Source organism: Clinocottus analis, unplaced genomic scaffold, assembly GCF_023055335.1.
Source record: "Clinocottus analis isolate CAN_PGR_092001 unplaced genomic scaffold, fCliAna1.0.p SCAF_8, whole genome shotgun sequence".
Taxonomy (NCBI): Eukaryota; Metazoa; Chordata; class Actinopteri; order Perciformes; family Cottidae; genus Clinocottus; species Clinocottus analis.
The window spans coordinates 21,581,839-21,608,627 of NW_027176240.1; the positions used below are offsets into that span (position 1 = coordinate 21,581,839).

At 47.5% G+C, this 26,789-nt stretch overlaps 1 protein-coding gene across 3 annotated transcripts in view; it reads left to right on the top strand.

The window, feature by feature from the left end:
- The window catches only part of hspa12a (heat shock protein 12A), a 31,230-nt gene extending 8,460 nt beyond the window's left edge, over window positions 1-22,770 (top strand). Inside the window, exons 2-12 of one of the 3 annotated variants that reach the window (XM_068567530.1) lie at window positions 3,044-3,120; window positions 5,820-5,947; window positions 7,739-7,925; window positions 8,346-8,450; window positions 9,391-9,507; window positions 11,853-12,024; window positions 14,192-14,278; window positions 15,594-15,698; window positions 15,781-16,039; window positions 17,430-17,533; window positions 18,311-22,770. In XM_068567530.1, the coding sequence (XP_068423631.1) occupies window positions 3,044-3,120; window positions 5,820-5,947; window positions 7,739-7,925; window positions 8,346-8,450; window positions 9,391-9,507; window positions 11,853-12,024; window positions 14,192-14,278; window positions 15,594-15,698; window positions 15,781-16,039; window positions 17,430-17,533; window positions 18,311-18,942 (1,973 nt within the window). In that variant the 3' untranslated portion in view covers window positions 18,943-22,770. The remainder of the gene's footprint in view (window positions 1-3,043; window positions 3,121-5,819; window positions 5,948-7,738; window positions 7,926-8,345; window positions 8,451-9,390; window positions 9,508-11,852; window positions 12,025-14,191; window positions 14,279-15,593; window positions 15,699-15,780; window positions 16,040-17,429; window positions 17,534-18,310) is intronic. The other 2 variants (XM_068567528.1, XM_068567529.1) reach the window with 2 other exon arrangements.
- The last annotated feature ends 4,019 nt before the right edge of the window (window positions 22,771-26,789 follow it).

Consider the following 26,789-nt stretch of genomic DNA (forward strand, 5'->3'; position numbering starts at 1 on the left):
CTCAGGCCACCACAATGTCATCAGAACATTGGAGGCGGGTCCTTCTGTATTGATGTGGAGCCTCTGGGAACCCGTTTTCAGCCCTACTTAGGCTAATTGATTCTTTGAGTTGGAGTGCCTGATCGTTTTTTCCTGACATTCTCCGAGCGGCTCGGGCCTCCGAGCGGCAGCCGTTTGGGGAATAGATGGAATGCGAGGCCAAACAGGAAGTCACCGCTCCTCCCGAGACGAGAGGAATGAGAGCCTTCGCATCCTTTATCAGCCGCGCGGTCGGCGCCGCGATGTCAGCGCGAGGTCAGCGGGCGTTCAAAGGGAACGCAAAGTATCCGGCTGCGGGGGGAACTGTGTGGATCGTGGGTGTTCTTCAGCCCGTCAGGGTGTGTGACCTGCATCAAACACTGCTGCTGTGTTTACTGCCGTCAGGAAACATCGCAAAATCTTTTCCAGAGGCAGCGCCTGTGAGGTTCAGGAACACGCAGGCGCTGATATTGCGTGAGCGCCGTTCACGTGAGCATTTAATTTAGTATCCGCAGCGCGTCTCTGTTTGCCTTCCTTCATTGTTAGCATGTTGCCGCGGTCACGTTAGCATTTAGCTCGGCTTCGCGGACGCTTCTTATCTTCATCCCCCAGAGATCTCGGTTCCAGTTTCTGGTTGCCACTGAAATGAGACTGGCTGGTCCGCCTTAAAGAGCAGTCCGCCTTAAGTGAGCCTGAGCCCATGTTGTTGCTAACCTCCTTCACTTTGACCAGCAGGGGGCCAGAAAGACCCGGGAGAGGGTCTAGAGGGGTTAGAGCAAGATGGCCAGGAACAAAAAACTAAATGACAATGATCCAAAATGTCAAACTGGAGGCGCTGTCGGTCGTAGTGTATTATTAATTACACGATCATTTTAATTGTTCAAATGCTAATAAGTCATTTAAAGGCGGAGTCTGCGCTGATAAATGATCTACTCTGCTAGATGGGAAACGAACAGAGTTATGAAGTTCAGAGTCTCTGCTCATACAGGAAGTTGTGGCTGCAGTGGAAGTGTTTTTGAGAGACTCAACGCCAGGAAATATGGATTGAAGCAGTTTTGAATCTTGGAAATGATTGCATCTGTCACTGCTGTCTGACCCGCAGCGCTCTCAGAGGCTCCGCCTCCTCCTGTCTGTCAAAATGGCGGATGGCTTTTAGAGTTGTCCATCAAATCCGTCATGGCGTTAAATATTCGGTTAAAATATATATATATTTTAAAGAATCTGCACCTCCCCCCGCGCCCCACCTGTAATACCTCCGCGCCCCGCTAGAGGGCCGCGCCCCACAGTTTGAGACCCTCTGGTCTGCTCAAGGCTTCGACGGCTAAGTCTGCAAACCAGCGGGTGTTTACACTTGTGCTTTGCTTTGAACGAGCGGCTACACTATCGATCGGTGTGTCTTCTTCATCGCTAGTTTTCCACTTTTTGATTGCATTAAACGTAGAATCGAAGGAGCCATGATTGTAAATACAGTTGCCTTTCACAACACAAAGCCGCCTGTTTAGAACCTCAGTCATGAAATTCCTTACTGCGGGGAGGTAAACAAACTGAGGTCGCACAATAAAAAGGAGAAGAAGACGAAGAAGAGCACTCGAGATATGAATTACTACACGAGCGCTCGCTTTACTTCTCTAATCATGATTGGATTTTTATGGCAATTGTTGGGAATAAAAACTCAAGGTTGTGGAGGTGGCAGCGAGAGTGGGGCGGCACGGGGGGCGAGATGGAGGCGAGCCACAGGTGGTCTGTAATTCTGCACCGTAATTGCCTGGCAAAGTGTATTGTGGGTCTTCAGACCACTCATCCACTCCGTAGGGGAGGGCGAGAGAAAAGGGTGAGCGAGGCGGAGGAGAAAAGGACGGATGACACGGCGTCCCGCCGCGAGACAACTCCGCCAGACACTTACGACGCGCCGAGGGAGTGTTATTATTATTATTATTATTATTGCGTTCAAAGAACACTTTCTGTGACGGCTATTAAGCCAGACTAATGAAAATGATGGGAGCAAATGGGGAGACATCTCCAATTCAATGGAAATGTCATTGTGTTTTAAAGACAGGTGCAACAGACGTGTTGTGCGCTGTGAGTGGGGTTGCTGTTGTGAGTCTGCGGCGGCCATCTTTCCTCTGGCTGCTCGGCCTCCTCAGGTCACAGGACCGCTGGAGGGTGAAGGCCGTCAGGACATCAGCAACGCACCAATCAGCTCGCAGCGTCTCCACTGCAGGAGTTTCACTGTCAGCTCAAAGTGGACCACACACACACACACACACACACACACACACACACACACACACACACACACACACACACACACACACACATACACATACACATACACATACACACACGCGTGCGCACGCACGCTCGCACACTTATACACACATGCACATACACACACACACACACTCACACAAACGTGCACAAACACACATACATGCACATACACACACACATGTACATGCACATACACATACATGCACAAACACACACACACACCCATACACACATACACACACATATACAGGCATGTACATACATGCGCATACACACACACGCACACACACACACACTGAACTCTGCACAAGCTTTTTTTTTACACAACGCACCTGAGAGGAACAAGGTAAAGTCAGTAACCATGGTTACAGCTGCTGGTACTCTCTCTGTCTAAAAAGTACTTTTGTGTTTGCGTTTGGGAGCAAATACACAACGAGTCATCAATATGACATGACCCTCATTTACATAAAATACACTGTTATACTGTGTGTGTGTTATACTGTATGTGTGTGTTATACTGTATGTGTTATACTGTGTGTGTGTGTGTGTGTGTGTGTTATACTGTGTGTGTGTTGTACTGTATGTGTGTGTTATACTGTGTGTGTGTGTTATACTGTGTGTGTGTTATACTGTGTGTTGTACTGTATGTGTGTTGTACTGTGTGTGTGTTATACTGTATGCATGTTGTACTGTGTGTTATACTGTGTGTGTCTGTAAGTACTGAGCTCGTACATGAATCTCTGTCCCCTCACAGACGCCATGGCGAACCCGTCTCCAGCCAAGAGCATGGGGGACCCTGGAATCACCCCACTGTCGCCCTCACACACTCAGGTTCTCACGATGGACACTGTGCACCTGTGAAGCTGTCTTAGTATTTCATGAACGTACTTTGATCCTCATACCGTGACCCCCAAACTTTGATCCTCATACCGTGACCCCCAAACTTTGATCCTCATACCGTGACCCCCGTACTTTGATCCTCATACTGTGACCCCCAAACTTTGATCCTCATACCGTGACCCCCAAACTTTGATCCTCATACTGTGACCCCCAAACTTTAATCCTCATACCGTGACCCCCAAACTTTGATCCTCATACCGTGACCCCCGTACTTTGATCCTCATACCGTGACCCCCGTACTTTGATCCTCATACTGTGACCCCCGTACTTTGATCCTCATACACTGACCCCCAAACTTTGATCCTCATACACTGACCCCTAAACTTTGATCCTCATACCGTGACCCCCTAAACTTTGATCCTCATACCGTGACCCCCAAACTTTAATCCTCATACCGTAACCCCCAAACTTTGATCCTCATACCGTGACCCCCGTACTTTGATTCTCATACCGTGACCCCCAAACTTTGATCCTCATACCGTGACCCCCAAACTTTGATCCTCATACCGTGACCCCCAAACTTTGATCCTCATACCGTGACCCCTAAACTTTGATCCTCATACCGTGACCCCCAAACTTTGATCCTTATACACTGACCCCTAAACTTTGATCCTCATACCGTGACCCCCTAAACTTTGATTCTCATACCGTGACCCCCTAAACTTTAAGCCTCATACCGTGACCCCCAAACTTTAATCCTCATACCGTGACCCCCAAACTTTGATCCTCATACCGTGACCCCTAAACTTTGATCCTCATACCGTGACCCCCAAACTTTGATCCTCATACACTGACCCCTAAACTTTGATCCTCATACCGTGACCCCCTAAACTTTGATTCTCATACCGTGACCCCCAAACTTTGATCCTCATACCGTGACCCCTAAACTTTGATCCTCATACCGTGACCCCCAAACTTTAATCCTCATACCGTGACCCCCAAACTTTGATCCTCATACCGTGACCCCCGTACTTTAATCCTCATACCGTGACCCCCTAAACTTTGATTCTCATACCGTGACCCCCTAAACTTTAATCCTCATACCGTGACCCCCAAACTTTAATCCTCATACCGTGACCCCCAAACTTTAATCCTCATACCGTGACCCCCAAACTTTGATCCTCATACCGTGACCCCCGTACTTTGATCCTCATACCGTGACCCCCGTACTTTGATCCTCATACTGTGACCCCCGTACTTTGATCCTCATACACTGACCCCCAAACTTTGATCCTCATACACTGACCCCTAAACTTTGATCCTCATACCGTGACCCCCTAAACTTTGATCCTCATACCGTGACCCCCAAACTTTAATCCTCATACCGTAACCCCCAAACTTTGATCCTCATACCGTGACCCCCGTACTTTAATCCTCATACCGTGACCCCCAAACTTTGATCCTCATACACTGACCCCTAAACTTTGATCCTCATACCGTGACCCCCTAAACTTTGATTCTCATACCGTGACCCCCAAACTTTAATCCTCATACCGTGACCCCCAAACTTTGATCCTCATACCGTGACCCCCAAACTTTGATCCTCATACCGTGACCCCTAAACTTTGATCCTCATACCGTGACCCCCAAACTTTGATCCTCATACACTGACCCCTAAACTTTGATCCTCATACCGTGACCCCCTAAACTTTGATTCTCATACCGTGACCCCCTAAACTTTAAGCCTCATACCGTGACCCCCAAACTTTAATCCTCATACCGTGACCCCCAAACTTTGATCCTCATACCGTGACCCCTAAACTTTGATCCTCATACCGTGACCCCCAAACTTTGATCCTCATACACTGACCCCTAAACTTTGATCCTCATACCGTGACCCCCTAAACTTTGATTCTCATACCGTGACCCCCAAACTTTAATCCTCATACCGTGACCCCCAAACTTTGATCCTCATACCGTGACCCCCGTACTTTAATCCTCATACCGTGACCCCCTAAACTTTGATTCTCATACCGTGACCCCCTAAACTTTAATCCTCATACCGTGACCCCCAAACTTTAATCCTCATACCGTGACCCCCAAACTTTAATCCTCATACCGTGACCCCCAAACTTTGATCCTCATACCGTGACCCCCAAACTTTGATCCTCATACACTGACCCCTAAACTTTGATCCTCATACCGTGACCCCCTAAACTTTGATCCTCATACCGTGACCCCCTAAACTTTGATTCTCATACCGTGACCCCCGTACTTTGATTCTCATACCGTGACCCCCGTACTTTGATCCTCATACTGTGACCCCCGTACTTTGATCCTCATACTGTGACCCCCGTACTTTGATCCTCATACTGTGACCCCCGTACTTTGATCCCCATACTGTAACCCCCGTACTTTGATCCTCATACCGTGACCCCCGTACTTTGACACCCATACCGTGACGATTGGGAGAGCATGCACAGCACAGTACAGCCTCCAGTACGTGTATAAGTACATGCGTACTCTGCTATGTGTTCACATATATTCAGTAGTGCTGCCTGTTTGAAACAAAGCTATTGATCTGGATCCAAAGTGTTGCTGTGAATGTGTGTATTACAGAGTGCTTGTGGGTCTCCTCCCGTGAGTACACATGTGCTCACCCCGTCCCTCTGTCTCTGCTCTCCGGACAGCAGAACGACTCAGACCAGGTGCCGTCGGGCCCGTCCTTCGTGGTGGTGGTCGCCATTGATTTTGGCACCACGTCCAGCGGTTATGCTTACGCCTTCACGAAGGAGCCCGAGTGCATTCACACCATGAGGTAGGCCGGCACTGCAATGCAGACACTCAGCTGAAAGATGGGTGGGTGGGGCGACATGAATGCTGATAGTGGTCGATCTTCTTTGAACGCTGTAAAAAAAACAAACAGCTGACCGGTTGACTATTTGTGAACTTCACACACGGTGAAAGTCAACATGCAGGATCTCACACCCCTAAAACCACTAGCGTCTCTAATCTAATCTTGTTGCCATATTATAAAAACAATTGTATTATATTGTCTGGAAAAGCTTTGAGGAGACACAGATCCAAACCTCCCCCTCACACTCAAGTCAGCAGATGCGATGACTCAGATTCTTGGACTCGGTGCTACTAGGTTAGCAGTGAAAGACGCTCCAGATCCCTCTGGTTGTTTGGTTTGGGCGAGTCCCTGCTCTGCTGGATCCTTCCCCAAACAAAGCCTGGACAGAGGCGGCCTGCGGGGGGGCGGCCAGCAGGGTTTTAGTTGAGCAAAGCATTCTTGAAAAGCCGTATCAGAGGGGCGGGAGGAGCCCTTCTGCCCTACAGACTGAACATCACATGCATAGCATAGCATTCACCAGCTGCCCTCCATTGTTGTGAGCAGGGAGCTGATTGGTCCATGGGGATGCAGCTTTTTAGAGAAGGAAGCTAGATCCCCATCTACCACTTTAAATGTTCCCCACAAAGATGCAGCTGCCAAATATTATCCGGAAGGAATAGATCTATAACATGTTCGGCCCTCTCACAGCAGAGTGATGCGATATTATTGCAGTCCCGGTGCGATATTATCGCGATACTTGGGTCCCAATGCGATATTATTACAGTATTTAAGTCCTGATAGATATCACAATACTTAAGTCCGGGTAGAATATTATCACGATACTGCAATATATTGCGATTTATTCCCTTTTTTTAACTGCAAATTGATTGTCAAGCAGACAAAGTGACCAACACTGTCATAAATGTTGCTCCTGACTAACTGAACTGTTTGCATTACAGTCTGCACAGTCACTTCATTATTACAGTAACATAGTCGCGTCATTCAGCTGGACGCGCCGGAAAGGGGGCGGGGCTTATAGATAGATAGATAGATAGATAGATAGATAGATAGATAGATAGATAGATAGATACTTTATTAATACCCAAGGGGCAATTTGATATGAGAGTTGCGCAGTTATCATTCCCGCCATCCACCATAAAAAAATAACGCCCTTGTCTGGGTTCATAATATCACCTGTCGGCACACACAGCTCAGTGAATTTTACAGACTTCTTTAGAAACTGGAGACTATAACTGTCTCTGTCTCCTTCGCCACCTTCTCTCTGTCGCTCACACACACACTACACACACATTACGTCCACACTACCTAATAAATAAACACTGTTAGCACCGTTAGCACCTTCAGCTGCATCCATGTTGAGAGCTGTGTGGAGGCAATCCCTCAATCATAGATGTGCTCTGGATTTGGAGCGTCGTGCCTTTATTACCATGAATAAATAATGTAAAAGACAAAACAACAACGGGGCATGCAGAACACGCACACTGCTGAAAGATCCCCCAAACGCCTTCCTGTTCCCAACATGTGCTCTGAGTGAGACGGCCTCCACGATCCCATCACACGGGAACGGAGAGAACACTAAAAATAGCTGAACCCAATTGGTCCAGAAACACTGCGCTAGCTCAATTAGCCCACAGGAGAGCGAGCGGGTAATTGCAAATGTTCCATGAAGCTTGAACTCAACTGAGAGGCGCTGACGTTTCACTCTGCACGCAGGAATACAGATGCATGTATTGATAGCTGACTTCCTTCCAGGCGCTGGGAGGGCGGGGACCCCGGGGTGTCCAATCAGAAGACCCCGACCACGATCCTGCTGACGCCAGACAGGAAGTTCCACAGCTTTGGCTACGCGGCGCGCGACTTCTACCACGACCTGGACCCCAGCGAGTCCAAACAGTGGCTCTATCTGGAGAAATTCAAAATGAAGCTCCACACTACTGCAGTGAGGAAACACACACACACACACACACACACAGTGACTCAGCCTGAGATGATGCTGCAGTAATCATGTTGCCATCAGTAGTGAGCATCTATGTCTAGTGGGGTTTTAATAGATATACACTCTGGAGCGCCGCCATGCTGCCGTGTTCATTACGACCTCGAGCTTTGACTCTTAATGATGTTTCATATTCATGATAAGACATAAATAGAACATAACTCGCTCACTGGGTCACCACAACCATTAGGAATCATCCTCTGCTGACCATGAATATTTGATGGCCGTCTGGCTGCTCGGGGCAGGACCGAAAAGATATACTGTGTCATTAAATATGTTGTGTTTGATGAGCACATGTGGCTGAAAGACCTCTCCTCTCCATCGGATGATCCTCTGTCCTCTCTGTGTTCTGCTCCCGTCCCTCAGAATCTGTCCATCGACACAGACCTCCACGCAGCCAATGGGAGGCGAGTCAAAGCGCTGGACATTTTTGCATATGCCTTGGCCTTCTTCAAGGAGCAGGCGCTAAAGGTAACACTTGTGTATTCTTTGTTGTGTTACATGTACAATGTGTTGTTTGTGTTACATTCTGTAGACGCTGGGCTCAACCCCGACACGAACCCTGAAGCCAATGTTCAGTTTGGTCCAATTACTTATTTTCAATATGCTAGCATAACAGCTACATTATTACATTATTGTAGCAGTAAACAGCTACATTATTGTAGCAGTAAACAGCTACATTATTGTAGCAGTAAACAGCTACATTATTGTAGCAGTAAACAGCTACATTATTGTAGCAGTGAACAGCTACATTATTGTAGCAGCGGACAGCTACATTATTGTAGCAGTGAACAGCTACATTATTGTAGCAGTGAACAGCTACATTATTGTAGCAGTAAACAGCTACATTATTGTAGCAGTAAACAGCTACATTATTGTAGCAGTAAACAGCTACATTATTGTAGCAGTAAACAGCTACATTATTGTAGCAATGAACAGCTACATTACTGTAGCAGTAAACAGCTACATTATTGTAGCAGTAAACAGCTACATTATTGTAGCAATGAACAGCTACATTATTGTAGCAGTGAACAGCTACATTATTGTAGCAGTAAACAGCTACATTATTGTAGCAGTAAACAGCTACATTATTGTAGCAGTAAACAGCTACATTATTGTAGCAGTGAACAGCTACATTATTGTAGCAGTAAACAGCTACATTATTGTAGCAGTAAACAGCTACATTATTGTAGCAATGAACAGCTACATTATTGTAGCAGTGAACAGCTACATTATTGTAGCACTGAACAGCTACATTATTGTAGCACTGAACAGCTACATTATTGTAGCACTGAACAGCTACATCATTACAGCTAACATACTTTATAAGTGCAGCTGGTACTTTGAGGCGTATTGAATAGCTCAGGGAACACAAGATGTTGTGTTTGTTTTTTTACTTTCCCCTCGGCAGGAGCTGAGCGATCAGACAGGAAGTGAGTTTGACAACAACGATGTGAGATGGGTGATCACTGTTCCTGCCATCTGGAAGATGCCGGCCAAGCAGTTCATGAGGGAAGCCGCGTACAAGGTGAAGCTTCACTTTGTTCTCAGTTATGCTCCTTGGGTTCAGAAAAAGAGAAAGACCGCTCTCCAAGCTAACGGATGATGACTCATAACGACCGGGCCCAGGACAGAACCTTGTGGCACTCCATCTTCAGCAGAGGGTTAGACAGGAGCAAATGTCTCAGGTCATCAATGAGCTGTATGAACTCATAAAGGGAGATATCAAATGACCAGTCTGCAACAGATATGCTGTGTGAGCGGTCACAGGATTATTACTGGCGGATCCCCTCTGCTGGGAAACGGAGCGACAAGGGGTTTGCTTCTGCTTCTCCATCGTTTAATGTACCCTCACAGGCAGGGCGTGTGTGTGTCTGTGTGTGTGTGTGTGTGTGTGTGTGTGTGTGTGTGTGTGTGTGTGTGTTCAGACCACTAGTGTGTGACTACCTGGGTGTGGCTGTCTGCAGTAAAGAAAGAGGCGAGCAGCGGCAGGACAGCTGTGGTGTGTGTGTCTGTGTGTGTGTGTGTGTGTGTGTGTGTGTGTGTGTGTGTCCCGCTCTGTGATTGTACATTATGAACCTGAATAGCTAACTTTGTACTCATTTATGACCGCACGCTCACAGACCTCTTGTGTTTGAGGCGATTAACACTTTGTGAACTATATTTTATGTTTTTTAAACATATTGTATTTTTTACACTGACACTAGCTGCCGACTCCTCACTCCTCGTTACCGGCCGGTTACAAGTCATCAACAACTGTTTTTAGACTCTTTTTTTTCCACTATGTCTTATGAATTTGCATGTGTATGTAAGATGATTTTATGTGTGTATGTTTGTTCGCTAACAGAACTAACAGAGCTAGCAGAACTATCAGCGCTAAGAGAGCTAACAGATCTAACATTGCTAACAGAGTTAACAAAACTAAAAGAGCTAACAGAACTAACAGATTTAACAGAGCTAACAGCGCTACTAGAGCTAACAGAACTAAAAGCGCTACAGAGCTAACGTAGTTAGCAGATCTAACAGAGCTAACAGAACTATCAGCGCTAACAGAGCTATCAGCGCTAACAGATCTAATAGAGCTATCAGATCCAACAGACTTAACAGAGCTAACAGAGCAAACAGATCTAACAGATCTAATAGAGCTAACAGCGCTAACAGAGCTAAACACAGGGAGGTTTTTATTCAATCAGGCATTTCTTGTTCTTATTTCTTGTTCACATGAGATTCAAATACATGAGAACACGTTTGTACGTCACTACTGCTCATGAACGAATATGAAACCCAGCTGTTCACGAGGAGGAAATACTCTGCATTCCTGCAGGACCTCCAGGAGCGTGACTGAGATGTAGTGCTGTCAAATATAAGCTGGAAAAACAAACGACCACCACCAATTCTATACGTGCACACAGGTTCTAACTCTGGGCTTAGCGTGTGTTCACACCGTGAGGGTCAGACGTGTGCGTGCATCATTTATGAAGTCAGCCACAAGCGAGTGTAAAGAAGCCCGAAGACGGCGTCAAATCTGCTGAGTTGTCGTAGTTTCCAGACACGTTTGTGTTGAGAGACTTGAAGGCGGCGACACTAAGACTGTTCACGCTGCCGCTGCAGGACTCAGTGTGAGGGACGCCGCTCACACTGCACACGACATACCATCCAATTCATACGGCAAGATGCTGAGGAGCGATCGCTGAACGATGAAAACTCTCTATGTGGAGAGAGTCAACAACTTTAAAGCATTTGGTTTTTGGGTGGATTCAAATTCCTGTCTTCCCCAATGACATCATCCTTTTGTCCCGATCACACCCATGGTGTGCGAGCTAAATGAGAGGGAGAGGAGGGGGGAGGGGGAGTATGAACGACGAAGGCAGAGACGGGGAGGAAGAGGAGGAGAGCGTCTATCTGCTCTGCAGGGATGAAGGGAGGAGCCGTGACACACAGAGGTACACAGGGAGGGAGCGTCTGCAGTGACTCAGCATCAGCGGGGCGGGTCGTTTGATTGGCTGGAGGACTTTGGGGAGGGGCGACGCCCACTGCGACCTCCTCTGATCTCATCCTGCCGCTGGTTCCCGACAGGAGGAACACAGTGAGACAGTCTGGCCTCACACTGGAACGAGTGACTAGCGGCTAACTAGCGCTCCTCCTGCTCCTTCATCGCACGGTTCTGTCGTGTATTTGAAACTATACATGATTATTGATTAACATGATTATTGGTATGAATGTCATTAAGACAGCTCCTACGATACAAGTTTTAATTCTAATTCAATGAAGTAAAGATGGATCCTGATAAGATGACATGCAAAACAGAGTGTAGCACAGAGTGTAGCACAGAGTGTAGCACAGACTGTGACGTTTCTCGTCTGCTTGCCGTAGTCCGGCCTGGTGTCCCGGGACGTCCCGGAGCAGCTGATCATCGCCCTGGAGCCGGAGGCGGCGTCCATCTACTGCCGCAAGCTCCGCCTCCACCAGATGGTGGACCTGGCGTCCCGCGGCACGCAGAACGGCTGCAGCCCCACGGACAACGTGGGCAGCGGGATGACCCAAGGTAGGTCCGCCCACACTGACGCCCAGCCTTCATCATCATCATCATCATCATCATGAGGACGTTGCGCTGGCTGTGTTTGGTGCTGACGGAGTAACGCGGTTCTTTTCTCCTGTTGAATGTTGTTTCTTCCGTAGCTCCTCCAGCTGATGGTAAACATGCTTTCTTTTTGCATCCAGACTGAACGCGCATGACTTCTTTTCTTATTTCTTTCCAAATGTCACTGTTTTGTTTCTTCTTTCGCTTCTTTCTTTACGAGATTCGATCCAATTCAAGGAGCTCACCTTGGCTTTAAAGCCCAGCTGTCACACATAGGAACACCTACCAGTGATCATCTCCTTTACAGCAGTGAGCACATACTGTGATTAACATGTACATATATAATATATGTATATGTAGGATTCATTGTTTGACACAAGATGAGTTGCGGTTACATTTGTAGTCGCAACATCTTCACCACAAGTCACTTCTTTCATGTTTTAATATATTAAATGTCACAGATTTCCCAGCATCCTCCTCCTCCCAGCTCCTTTTTTAATAATACAAATGAACGTTTCTGTACGTCTGACGTGGAGCCGTCTCTTCTATTCTGATCCTCTCTTCTTCACTTTCCTGATTTCATTTCCACTCCCGTGAAGACGAGAAAGACTCATTCAAACCCCAAAACACAATCGTCGCCGTGCTTGTTGAGCTCCTCGTCTCCTCAGACGCTCTCAGTGAGCGTCCTCATGTCGCTCTGCTCTCTGTCGGCGTCTTCTTCTTGCATATAGACGTAGATATGCACGCTCCTCAGAGGATGAACCCCGATGACGAAACATATGCCGAGCTCACCAGCAGACGGGTGAGCTGCTCTCTGATTGGCTGAAGTGAAGCTGTCATCTGGAGGAGAGGAAGTCTGAAGCCGAGTCGGTTGAGGAGGTTGTTTAAGGATAAAGAGTTGAGAATATATACATATAAGTTCTCATAAGCTCTTATATCTACCATGTTCATGTTGCTAGGTGAAATATTCACAAGAGGAAAGCTTTCCTTCAGAGCGCCGCAATAGACTGCTTCCTGTTGCATGCTGGGAGGTGAAGGAGTCTTCCTTTGAGTTCAATGTGTCCTGCTACACTGTAGATGTACACAGTGATGGCCTTCCAGTGACACATCAAGTATTATGTGTATCATCGCTGCCTTCAGGGCTCTAAACAACTGGATCACAGCCCTCTCATCGCTGCCTTCAGGGCTCTAAACAGACTGGATCACAGCCCTCTCATTGCTGCCTTCAGGGCTCTAAACAGACTGGATCACAGCCCTCTCGTCGCATCACGTTACCCAGCAGGCAGCTCTCAGTTCAGTCGTTCATGAATAAAGATCACGGCTCTTTTTCACTTTTATGAAGCTTCTGCTGGTTACGGGTGTGTGTGTGTGTATACGGGTATGACGTCTCTATTAAGGGTGTGTGTGTGTGTGTGTGTGTGTGTGTGTGTGTGTGTGTGTGTGTGTTTTATTACAGTTTTGTATATAGTTTGAAAACGGGGCTCATTTTAGTGATATTAATACACACAATTCACACAAGCAGCAGAAGACATTGTCTCTGTTGGAACTGGAACACTTCATTCAAACCTACACACACACACACACACACACACACACACTCTTTCGTCTCACTGCTAATGTGGTTGTAACGAGCCTCTGAGGCGTCGTAGTGACCTCCAGACTGTTGTCCTTCAGGCTCTGTGGTTTCCTGTGTGGAGGAGGAAATGACATCACTCCTGCCGGCTCCTCCCACTCAGGTCACATGACCTCCCCGAGCATCCTGTGCTCTGTGCGCTGTGAGACGCGCTGACTGATTTATTGCCTTCATGCGTTTCCCTTTTACACAAAACCACCTGCAGAGCACAACGTTGAAGTTGTGTTAAAGGTTTCTCTGCTTCCAGCTGGAGCCACGCGTCACTGCATGTCATCACTATACTGCTGTACACGCCACACACACACACACGTGTGGTAAAAGACTATACATCTCATTTCAACTGTCCTGAGCGTCATCCTCCAGTACATGACCTGCTCACGGCGTGGACACGCCAGCCTCTCCGCTTGCTGCTTGCCTCCCTCGCTCACCTCTCTGCACACGAGCTCAGGGCTTCCTCGCTCTCACCACGACGTTCTCTCTCTCTCTGTTAACAACCAGCGAAGGACAATGTGCGGCGCAACCGGCAGAGCCGCACCTTCTTGGTGGAGAATGTCATAGGGGAGCTCTGGTCGGAGCTGGAAGAAGGTAGAGTCTTTCTCTTTTACTCCTCTGATGTGCTGCCCCCCCCTCGTGAATGCTCCCGCTGCTACCGTGCTAGCATCTTAGTAGCTTAGCGTAGCGTAGTGGGCATGTTTCATCCTCGTGGCCGTGCTGCAAGCAGCTCTACGTAACTAAAACCCGACGCTTGTACGTCCCACTACGTGACTTTACCACAACGCTTGTCATTAATATTTGTCGGATGATCAGACAGGTGGAAGAGAAACTCCCGGCTCGGTGGAATCTAGTGACAGAAGATAAAAAGTAAAGTTATAAACTGTCTGTTAGCCTCGTCAGCGGGTTCAGACTTCCTGTGCACTGGAGCGTCTCACCTGTCTGGTCACCTGACTGCTTGTCTGTTGCATTGTGGGACTTCACTGTGGGATCTGTGTGATGAAGTTGAACACAGCAGCTTCAGGTCGTCAACACTTCTCTCCATGTTCTGGTTCACCGTCCAGACACCGGGAGAAAAACTCACTTTTCCTCAAGAATTCACGGATTTGCTGTTAAATAATGTTTCAGACGTACCGATCAAAGAGTCTGACGAGAGTCTGATGTTCTGGAAACGATGAAGTTTACCCAGATTAACACATTAAGTTATAAGAAAACACACTTTAAGTCCAGATGGAAGTAGATTACATACATGAATCATGTCTGTTTGGCAAAAAAATAGTTTCCCTGAATTCATATTTGGGGATTTTAAAGTAAATTCCCAGCTTTAGCTCAGTGAACATCTTATCTGTGACAGCGTTTACGCAGCGCAGACGCTAAGCGCACAGACGCTAAGCGCACAGACGCTAAGCGCACAGACGCTAAGCGCCTACGCTTACGCCAGACGCGCCGTAAATGCTGCGTTAGACGTTTACGCCGCGTAAACACTTACGCTAGATGCAGCGCCGACGCTAAGTGCAGCGCCTACGCTAAGTACAGCGCCGACGCTAGATGCAGCGTTTACGTAGCGCCGACGCAGCTAACTAGACTTAAAGCCGCGGCTCGTGTTCTGCCTCAGGTCGTCTCCCCGTGGCGTCTCTGCTGTCAGTCAAACAGTCCAGCAGTGCTGATGTGTGTGTGCATGCTCGACTGTCCACACTGTCGGCTGCTGTCTGCTCCTTCCTCCCCCTCTTCCTCCTCAGACAGTTCCTCGTCTTCGTCACTGGCTACAGACACAGACGTGTGACCCGCTTCAAGAAGCTGAAGTTTCATGTCCCCGCCTCCCACGAGCATGTTGCTAACAGCAGCTAGCAGAGCAGTGACAGCACGCATGTAGCTTACTGCGCGCCGTGTTCACTGGTCCTCTGTGCAGGTGACCGCTACGTGGTGGTGGACTGCGGCGGCGGGACGGTGGACCTGACCGTGCATCAGATCCGTCTTCCAGAGGGACATCTCAAAGAGCTCTACAAGGCCTCAGGTAAAGGCCGTGCAGACCATCAAGCCTCTGCTGTGGCTCCACCTTGTGTTGTTTCGTTCATAAGTGCTTCTGTCCCCCCCAGGCGGACCCTTCGGCTCCCTCGGCATCGACTACGAGTTCGAGAAGCTGCTGTGTAAGATCTTCGGCCAGGATTTCATCGACCAGTTTAAGATCAAGAGGCCGGCGGCCTGGGTGGACCTGATGATCGCGTTTGAGTCCCGGAAGAGAGCGGCGGCGCCGGACAGAACCAACCCGCTCAACATCAACCTGCCCTTCTCCTTCATCGACTACTACAAGAAGTTCAGGGGCCACAGCGTGGAGCACGCGCTGCGCAAGAGCAAGTGAGTCTGCACAGGAAACACACACCCGGCAGCGTCTGCATCTCCACGAACAGGAACACGCGTCTAACATGAGATGAGGGCTGAGTTGTCCTTCAAAGATGCTCTACAGCGGCTCTGACGGTCATGGAAAACCTGGAACAGTCATGGAGTTTTGGGGAAAAGTCCCCAAAAGTGTAGTAAAAGTCCTGTAAATGTGTTAGATTCATGTGTTCGTGATGTTCATTCACGCTGAGTTTGAAATAATGAATCTGCTTTTAAAAGAAAGAGGCTGAAAATATAGTTAATCAAAGTATTGTCTCTCATTCATTTGAGTCATTTAAGGTTTACTGTATGCTTTCAATCCTCATTGTTAGTTTAAATACTACATTTTATCACTTTTTACTGGTTACACACACATTTCACACAATGTTTGATCATGAACATTTGGTTTAAAGTCATGGAAATTTGGATAAAAGTCATGGAAATTTGGATAAAAGTCATGGAAATTTGGGTACAAGTCATGGAAATTTGGGTACAAGTCATGGAAATTTGGGTACAAGTCATGGAAATTTGGGTACAAGTCATGGAAATTTGGTTTAAAGTCATGGAAATTTGGTTTAAAGTCATGGAAATTTGGTTTAAAGTCATGGAAATTTGGTTTAAAGTCATGGAAATTTGGTTTAAAGTCATGGAAATTTGGATAAAAGTCATGGAAATTTGGGTAAAAGTCATGGAAATTTGGATAAAAGTCATGGAAATTTGGGTAAAAGTCATGGAAATTTGAGTAAAAGTCATGGAAATTTGAGTAAAAGTCATGAACATTCGAGTAAAAATTATGGAAATATGGTTTAAAGTCAGGATGTGGCTCCCGTGTTGGTGGAGAGACACATGAACCTCAGAGACAGAGGAGATGGAAGTCCTTCCAGCCATTAGAGGCGATAACCTGGTTCCACCATGCAGTCTACATCCTAACGCCGTGCCTCCTCTTCCCCCGGTGAGGGACATTAAACATTACTTAGAGCCATCAGAGCTCCTCTGACGCCGGACTGGAAGTGCTCGGTCTGGTCTGGTCTGGTCTGGAGCGCCGTTAACGCCGTCGCACGCGTCCGTGTAGCCGCGAATCACACGCGTGGGATCGCAGCTGATGGATCCTTTCAGGATTAACGGCTCCACGGTCAGACTGCAGCGGGCGTGGAGAGATGTGCTGACGGGCCTCCAGACACTGGACCGACACACACACACCGTCTACACACACCGTCTACACACACCAAAAAACAACATGAATGAGCCGAGCCAGGTTAGCGCCTCGGTGTTAGCATGTAGCTCATCAACAGAGCTGAGTGGAGGGCGCCGTTAGCATCGTGAGCTCAAACGGGCCCTAACGCTCATGTCCTCTCTCCGCCCTCTCCAGCGTGGACTTTGTGAAGTGGTCGTCTCAGGGGATGCTGAGGATGAGTCCAGAAGCCATGAACTCCCTCTTCAAGCCCACCATCGACCACATCATCCAGCACCTGAGTGAGCTGTTAGAACCGCACAACGTTGTGTTACCGTCACTGAACCATGTGATATCCATCCATCCATCCATCACACTACCTACCTACCTTCCCTAACTTCTTACATACCTTCCGTACCTACCTACCTACCAACCTATCTACCTTCACTACCTATTTCCCTACCCATCTACTTCCCTACCTACCTACCTTCCTTCCTACCTAGTTACTTATCTACCTACTTACCTACCTACCAACCTTACCTACCTACCTACCCTACCTATTTCCCTGCCTACCTACTTCCCTACCCACCTACTTATCTACCTACCTACCTACTTACTTATCTACCTACCTTCCCTACCAACCTTCCCTACCTACCTACCTTCCCTACCAACCTTCCCTACCTACCTACCTTCCCTACCAACCTTCCCTACCTACCTACCTACCTACTTACTTATCTACCTACCAACCTTCCCTACCTACCAACCTTCCCTACCTACCTACCTTCCCTACCTATCTACCTACCTACCTTCCCTACCTACCGACTTATCTACCTACCTACTTACCTACCTACCTTCCCTACCTACTTACCTACCTACCTATCTACCTACCTTCCTACCCAATCATCCATCCACCTAACTACCTATCTATCTTTCACAAGAAGCGTCTCCAGTTGAACCCAGACCTCCCAGAGGATCAGTTCCACATGACACCAGTTCATAGACTCGCCTCATGGACTCTCACAGTGCACGTCCTCTAACTTCCTGTTGACGGCGGGTCGCTTCCTGTTTCTCTCCTGCAGCCGATCTGTTTGAGAAGCCGGAGGTGAGCGACATCAAGTTCCTGTTCCTGGTGGGCGGCTTCGCCGAGTCCCCGCTGCTGCAGCAGGCGGTGCAGGACATGCTGCAGGGCCGCAGCCGCATCATCATCCCGCACGACGTGGGCCTCACCATCCTGAAGGGCGCCGTCCTCTTCGGCCTGGACCCGGGCATCATCAAGGTGCGGCGCTCGCCCCTCACGTACGGGGTGGGCGTCCTGAACCGCTTCGTGGAGGGCAAGCACCCGGCGGAGAAGCTGCTGGTGAAGGACGGCACGCGCTGGTGCACCGACGTCTTCGACACCTTCATCGCCGCCGACCAGTCGGTGGCGCTGGGCGAGCTGGTGAAGCGCAGCTACACCCCGGCCAAGCCCTCGCAGCAGGTCATCGTCATCCACGTCTACTGCTCCGAGAAGGAGCGCGCCGGCTTCATCAGCGAGCCCGGCGTGCGCAAGTGCGGCACGCTGCGCCTGGACGTGAGCGGCACGGAGAGCGCCGCGCCGCGCCGCGAGATCCAGACGCTCATGCAGTTCGGCGACACGGAGATCCGCGCCATGGCGGTGGACGTGTCCACCGGGCGCACCGTGAAAGCCAGCATTGACTTCCTCAGCCACTAAGAAAAGGGAACCAGAGAGCCAGTAAAGGCTTGCAACACACACACACACACACACACACACACACACACGAGGTGGGATATTGGCTGTAAAGAGGTGAATGGTGGTGAATCTCAAGGCTCGGTTTAAAGTGTTGGAGGGAAACGGCTTGAATGTGTGAGGACGAGGGAAAAGAGTCCGTAGGAGGTGATTGTGTTCAGCTGAGGAGCTCCATCGTGTTCACACACACACAGACACACACACACAGACACACACACCCCACGCTGAGGCTGCTGACAGGGAACATGAAGGCCATACCGTAGGACAGGACAGCTTCTCAGATCACATCCTTTCATTTCTGCGCACCGCAAAACCTTTAGTGTACCAAGAGGCCGTACTCGTGTCTTTATGCCCCGCCCCCTCAGTCAGTCCTGTGGTTTTGCATGATCTGAACCCTTTAAGTGTAAACTGTTGATGCGTCACACTGACGCCGGCCCTTCACATGTTCCTCTCCTCGTCCCAGAAGCCTTCAGTCACATCCCCCGTTAGCGTTGCATGTCGGTGCATGACGGGAACTGGACGCGGAGGCAAATCCTCCAGACACGTCGTCCATGATGCTGAACCGCGTGCGGACGGCTAGCGTCTCCATTCACAGACCTCCTGACGGTCAGAATCCAGAGTCTGATGAAGGGTGTCGAGCAGGAAAAGAAAGAGGCCACGTCGTGCAAAACCACCCGGACGTTCCTCAAGAATGTGAAGCGTGCCGCCAGCTAAAATGCTAAAATGCTTAAATGCTAAAATTCGCTTTTTGTTGCCTTTTTATTTGTGTTTATGCTTCTGACTATTAGACTGAAGCCGCCGGCCACAGCTGAGACAAACATGGAAGTGTGTTTATTTCTGTAAATACAGTATTTAAATATTGTACAGATTTTTTTAGCTTTGTTTCTGCAGCTTTAGAACCAATAGTGTGTGTGTGTGTGTGTGTGTGTGTGTGTGTGTGTGTGTGTGTGTGTGTGTGTGTGTGTGTGTGTGTGTGTGTGTGTGTGTGTGTGTTTTCACATCTCCACACATGGTTCTCTCACCAGCCACAGCATCACAGGTCGAGGCCGGCTTCCATTTTGTCTTTTTTTTTTTCCGCCGTCCCAAAACAGAAACTTGAATACCTCCGTCCTTAAAAAAAAAAAAAAAGCATTTACATTCATTTCAAAATGATAAAAGTATCTGAACGCGTTCCCGTTCCCTCGTCCATCCCGCTGCACCACCGGAGGAGGAGAGCAAGTCCTTTGTGGATATTCATCACGGTTCATGACGTCGTCGGCGCATAAACTTGAAGACGACGTCGTGCTTTTGTGAAAGTCAGCAATAACCACACACCTTGAACGCCACACGACCACGTGGTCACGATCACGAGGTTTTAACGTGAAGAGTGCCTCGTATGAAGAACGTGTGATGTCACCAATCACAGCTTTTTATCGGTGACGTAATCCCTGAGTATCACAGCGGTGATGAGGTCATCAGACATGTGGATGCTCAGCGTGTTCCCTCCGGAGGAAGACGTCCACGTGGATGTTCTGCTCATCCAGCAGCGGTGACGACACCAGGGTCCCGAACCAGAACCCTCCAGAACCGCCCCCTCTGTTCTCGACCCAGGAACTAAGAGGGTCCAACGCTGGTGTCGTATTCGAGAACTTCTGATACCTTAAAGGGATCCAGTACCGATACCCGGCCTCGCAGCAGGCTTGTATGCAGCTGGAAGCTAAGCTAACGTGATAGCTTCCTCCATTTTGATCAACGCGGTCAAAAACTGTAAACGAGGGCTTCAACGTACACGACCGGTCAAAAGTTTGGGCTCACTTAGAAATGTCCTGAGTTTATTTCAATGAAGATAACATAAAATGAATCATGAACCTTAAAAAACCCTTAAAAACCAGTAAAAAACTTTAAAACAAACCTGTGAAAACTCTTAAACACTCTTAAAAACCCTTAGAAAACCCTTGAAAACACGTAAAACCCTTTAAAACAAAACTTTAAATCCCTTGAAAATCCTTAGAAACCCCTTGAAAACTCTTTTCAAACCAGTAAAACCCATTTAAAACGAACCTTTGAAATCCCTTAAAATCCTTAAAGACTCTTAAAAACTCTTAAACTCTTGCAAATCCTTAAACATGTAAAAACCCTTTAAAACAAACCTTTAAATCCCTTGAAAACTCTTAAAAACCCTTAGAAAACCGTTGAAAACCAGTAAAAACCCTTTAAAACAAACCTTTGAAATCCCTTAAAACCCTTGAACACTCTTAAAAACCCTTACAAACCCCTTAAAAACCCTTGGAACATGTATAAACCATTACGAACCCCTTGAAAACTCTTGGAACACGTATAAACCCTGTAAAACCCCTTGGAAACACCCACAAAAAACCTTAAAAATCCCTTAAAACCCTTGAAACCCCTTTGTGCAGTGATGTCACTCAGCTGAAAACAGCTCTGCTGGAGAGAGAAGCTATGAAACTGTTCTTCCTTTGAGCTGGTTGAGGATCTGGAGCTTCACATTTGTGGGTTCATTAAACTCTCAAAATGTCCAGAAAGAGAGAACTTTCATGTGAAACTCTCCAGTCTGTTCTGCTTCTTAGAAGTGAAGGATGTTCATGAGGGAACGTCAGGAGAACCTCAACACGTGTCTGGTTGACCCCAAGCTTTTGAACAGTAGTGTAAATCCAGAACATCGTCCTCGGACCGGCCTTCATGGTCCCGATGCCGGAGCCAGACTCAGCTGACTCCTTCACTGAAGTAGTAGCAACGCAACTAATTGCTCCACTAAGGCGGCGTTAAGGATTGTCTGCGTAAGTCCGTTTCTGAGCGCCTTTCATACTCAGACATCCGAGTTCAGGTTTGCACTCGAGCAAAAACCCCCCTGATCTCTTGGAGACGTCGTGCAGAGCGCCGCCTGCTGGCGGCCGCCTGAAGGGCCTCCGGTCCACCGCGGAGGGCCACCTTAAGGAGGCCGACGTCCCTGAACGAGTACCTGGAAGAACCATCAACCCGTTGATGGTTTGCTCGCCATCCAACAGGCTCAAGACATTTTCTTGGACTCTTTATTTGAGCGGTCGATGGAGGCCGGACTCGGTCTGCAGCGCTCGCTCTCTGTAATGCATGCGTTGCATGCGTCACACAGGAATGACTTAACAACAGACGGTCAGTTGATTGCTATTACTAACGCACTGAACCAAGGTGTGCCACTGGTGGTGGCGGTTGTGTGTCTGCCTGTGTGCTGCTCGGCCTCACTGTGTGTAACTCTGCTGCTTGCTGACGTCGACGCTCACGACTTCCACCGCGGAGCAGCACGCCACATTTACTGATAACTAACCCGATAAGCTTGTGCTCTTCTACACATCCCTGCACTCCGCAGACGGCGAGTGGGAGGGGTTTATTAACACCGTGTTCCTTTTGGTCCGGATAGCTACAATGTAACGCAAACCTCGAGTGCGGCGCACAGGACGCCGCCATGTAGCAGCTTTAATACGTATGAAGACTTGTGCAGCGGCCCCTCGGCCTGCAGGGAGCGCTGCAGTGGGCGTGGTTGGAGGGAGCGGTCTCGCCGGCGCGCATCATGTACAAGTATGCTTAACACTATCTTAAAATATACAATCGTTCAGAATATGTTACTGCTAGAATGATTGAGCTTCTAGTTAGGACCGCCTCGCCACTCAATGTACACGTTGTTCTTTTCTCTATTGACGATGTTTGTTTTTATCTGGAGTTACTTCAATGTCTTTTCTTTCACACAGTTAAAGGTGTATTTCAACCGATGCCAGGTGTTCACTGTCAAGACTGTCACCAATAAAATATAAGTGTATTTCAAAGAACATACTTTTGTGTCGCGTCTGATCCTTTAATCTGTCCTCACATAGTGAGACCAGGAAGAACTGCACCTGTCAATCACCCTGTAGCCCCGCCCTAAAGCATACTCTGGGAATCCATCAAGAGAGAAGTAGTCATTTATATAGACTTCTATACAACCAGAGGAGTCGCCCCCTGGTGGTCAGGAGAGAGAATGCAGCTTTAACACTAACCATAGACTTCTATACAACCACAGGAGTTGCCCCCTGGTGGTCAGGAGAGAGAATGCAGCTTTAACACATGAAGCATAGACTTCTATACAACCACAGGAGTTGCCCCCTGGTGGTCAGGAGAGAGATTGCAGCTTTAACACATGAAGCATAGATTTCTATACAACCAGAGTCTCCCTCTGGTGGTCAGGAGAGAGAATGCAGCTTTAACACATGAAGCATAGACTTCTATACAACCAGAGGAGTCGCCCCCTGGTGGTCAGGAGAGAGAATGCAGCTTTATCACATGAAGCATAGACTTCTATACAACTAGAGGAGTCTCCCCCTGGTGGATAATAGAGAGAATGCAGCTTTAACACATGAAGCATAGTCTTCTATACAACCAGAGGAGTCTCCTCCTGGTGGCCAGGAGAGAGAATGCAGCTTTAACACATGAAGCATAGACTTCTATACAACCAGAGGAGTCGCCCCCTGGTGGTCAGGAGAGAGAATGCAGCTTTAACACATGAAGCATAGACTTCTATACAACCAGAGGAGAGGTGGGATTATGATTATAAGTGTTTTAAAAACATCCTCACTAAGTTCAGTCTGTGATGATCCATCAACACACAAGACTCTGATCGTTAACTATAGTCAGAATAATTGATAATTTAATTATTTTTTCACTCAAAAACAAGGTAAAAGTTTATGTAAATGAGGTATTATTCACATTAAATGAATGTGTGAATGGAGTTGTTACTAAGGTGTAACACAGAATCGGGGGAAAGTTTCACTTTATAGTCTTTAAACAACCAGACGAGGTCCAGAGGTGAGGTCACTTACTGACATGCATCACTCTGTTATACGTTAGGTAGTCCAAATAATACAACGTCTGTGTAATTAATTGGTTTAATTTAAACTAAAAAACAGAGCATTATGTTGTATATAAGATGAAGATTGGTGGTAATGTGTTGGACTAAAGATGTCAAATTGTTACATTTATTCATGTGTTCATGTGTTCATGGAGATGTCAGAGACAGACATGCAGCTATGTGTTGACCTACATGTCCTGGATTATTGCAGAATAATTCTTCTTCATAAAGTTTTATGAGGCAACACTGACACCTTGTGGATTCAGTGAGGAATGAGCTGCAGAGAAGAGTTACAAGACTTTCACACGTGATGGTCTGAACCGTCTTTTCATGACTTTTATGATGAATTAGATCTGCATCTATATAAAATATAGTTCATCCATTATTAGTATTCATCAGAAGTCATGTTACCGCTGCATTTTTAAACAGAAAACAGATACATTTTACGGTTTCACACACTGTAAATAGCCATAAAGTATGTAGACATATTCCCACTGGCGGCCATGTTGGAACCTCAGCTGCACGAACGAGTGTCTCAGATCTTTTTTTGTGTCACTTTACTGGAAAGAAAGAGAAGCTGCTCTGTTGGCTCGGTCACTCAGCATGAACACAGACAAGCAAAACATTGCAATAAGTTTAAAAATATTTCATAAAATGAACTCCCTTTGTTGTTTCTACAAAACCTCCATACAGGAACAAGTTTCCCATCAAACCCGTCTGTTTTTCCCTCGTTCCCGTTCCCCTCAAACGCCCCACCAGAGACGCAGCCGGTGGAATATGAAACTAAACACGGGCACTTATTCAGTCAGCAGAATACATTTACGCAGTGAGTGTATTATTCTTACAGAAGTGGTGGTAGAGAGCCACTCGACCCTTTAACGGGGCAAGGTTGTTTTTAGCGTGTGTGTGTGTGTGAGAGGGTTGAATAGGTGTGGCCGATTTCCCTCAAATAGCTGTGAAGTGGAGTCGTTGCTACGGCAATCTGTAGGGACCCAAACTCTCCAAGTGGTCCTTTAGTCGCCGGCTCGGCTGCCCTCCCACATGCCCGCTCTCTCCCCGTTAATGGCGGGGATCAGAGCTCCGTGACGAGCCAATGAAATCATGGGGCGATAACAGGGGGCTTGACACACTTTGTGCTTGTTGAGGCTTCACTTTGCTGGAAAACACACGGAATGTAAGTTCAGTAGAATTTGTTTGTTTGAATTGAATATTTGTGTAACCTTCTTGAGTGTTCAGGTGTAAAGGTACGCCTGAACACTTAACATGCACACACACACACACACTCACACACTCACCCACCCACACACACACACACACACGTTGAGGCTGGTGTTGACTGAATGAGGCAGACTGACACTCCAAACTAACTTCGCTGTGTCCTCAGAGCGGCGGCGCGCTGAGCGTCCTGCCGCTGCACCGCGTTCACCCCGTCAGAGCAGCTGCTGCCGGACGCCCACCGGACGCCCACGCCCAAACAATGAGCGCCCAGACTGCAGTCAGGAGGGCCTCCCTGCTATGTCTTTACAATGCTAATACTCGCCTGGTAATAATGTAGCTGTTCACTGCTACAATGATGTAGCTGTTCACTGCTACAATGATGTAGCTGTTCACTGCTACAATGATGTAGCTGTTCACTGCTACAATGATGTAGCTGTTCACTGCTACAATGATATAGCTGTTTACTGCTACAATAGTGTAGCTGTTCATTGCTACAATAATGTAGCTGTTCACTGCTACAATGATGTAGCTGTTCACTGCTACAATGATGTAGCTGTTCACTGCTACAATAATGTAGCTGTTCACTGCTACAATGATGTAGCTGTTCATTGCTACAATAATGTAGCTGTTCACTGCTACAATGATGTAGCTGTTCACTGCTACAATAATGTAGCTGTTCACTGCTACAATGATGTAGCTGTTCATTGCTACAATAATGTAGCTGTTCACTGCTACAGTAATGTAGCTGTTCACTGCTACAGTAATGTAGCTGTTCGCTGCTACAATGATGTAGCTGTTCACTGCTACAATGATGTAGCTGTTCACTGCTACAATGATGTAGCTGTTCACTGCTACAATGATGTAGCTGTTCACTGCTACAATGATATAGCTGTTTACTGCTACAATAATGTAGCTGTTCACTGCTACAATGATGTAGCTGTTCATTGCTACAATAATGTAGCTGTTCACTGCTACAATGATGTAGCTGTTCACTGCTACAATGATGTAGCTGTTCACTGCTACAGTACTGTAGCTGTTCACTGCTACAGTACTGTAGCTGTTCACTGCTACAATAACGTAGCTGTTTACTGCTACAATAACGTAGCTGTTCACTGCTACAGTAATGTAGCTGTTTACTGCTACATTACTGTAGCTGTTCACTGCTACATCATTGTAGCTGTTCACTGCTACAGTAACGTAGCTGTTCATTGCTACAATAATGTAGCTGTTCGCTGCTACAGTAATGTAGCTGTTCATTGCTACAATAATGTAGCTGTTCATTGCTACAATAATGTAGCTGTTCGCTGCTACAGTAATGTAGCTGTTTGCTGCTACATTGCTGTAGCTGTTCACTGCTACAATAATGTAGCTGTTCACTGCTACATCATTGTAGCTGTTTGCTGCTACAGTAACGTAGCTGTTCTGCGTACTTTTACACCTCTATTCTACTGAACTTACATTCCGTGTGTTTTCCAGCAAAGTGAAGCCTCAACAAGCACAAAGTGCGTCACGCCTCCTGTTACCATCGCATGATTTCATTGGCTCGTCACGGAGCTCAATAGAATTGTGCAACGCAAACTGTACCCGACCTCCAGACATAAAGGAAGACAACAAAGAACAGAGGAAGTGCTTCCTGCAGTCTGACTGCAGGGAAGCAGGAAGACAGTTTGACTGTAGAGGTCAAACACACTTGACCTTTGTTTGTGAGGCAGCTGCTGCAAGATGCTGAACAGCTGAA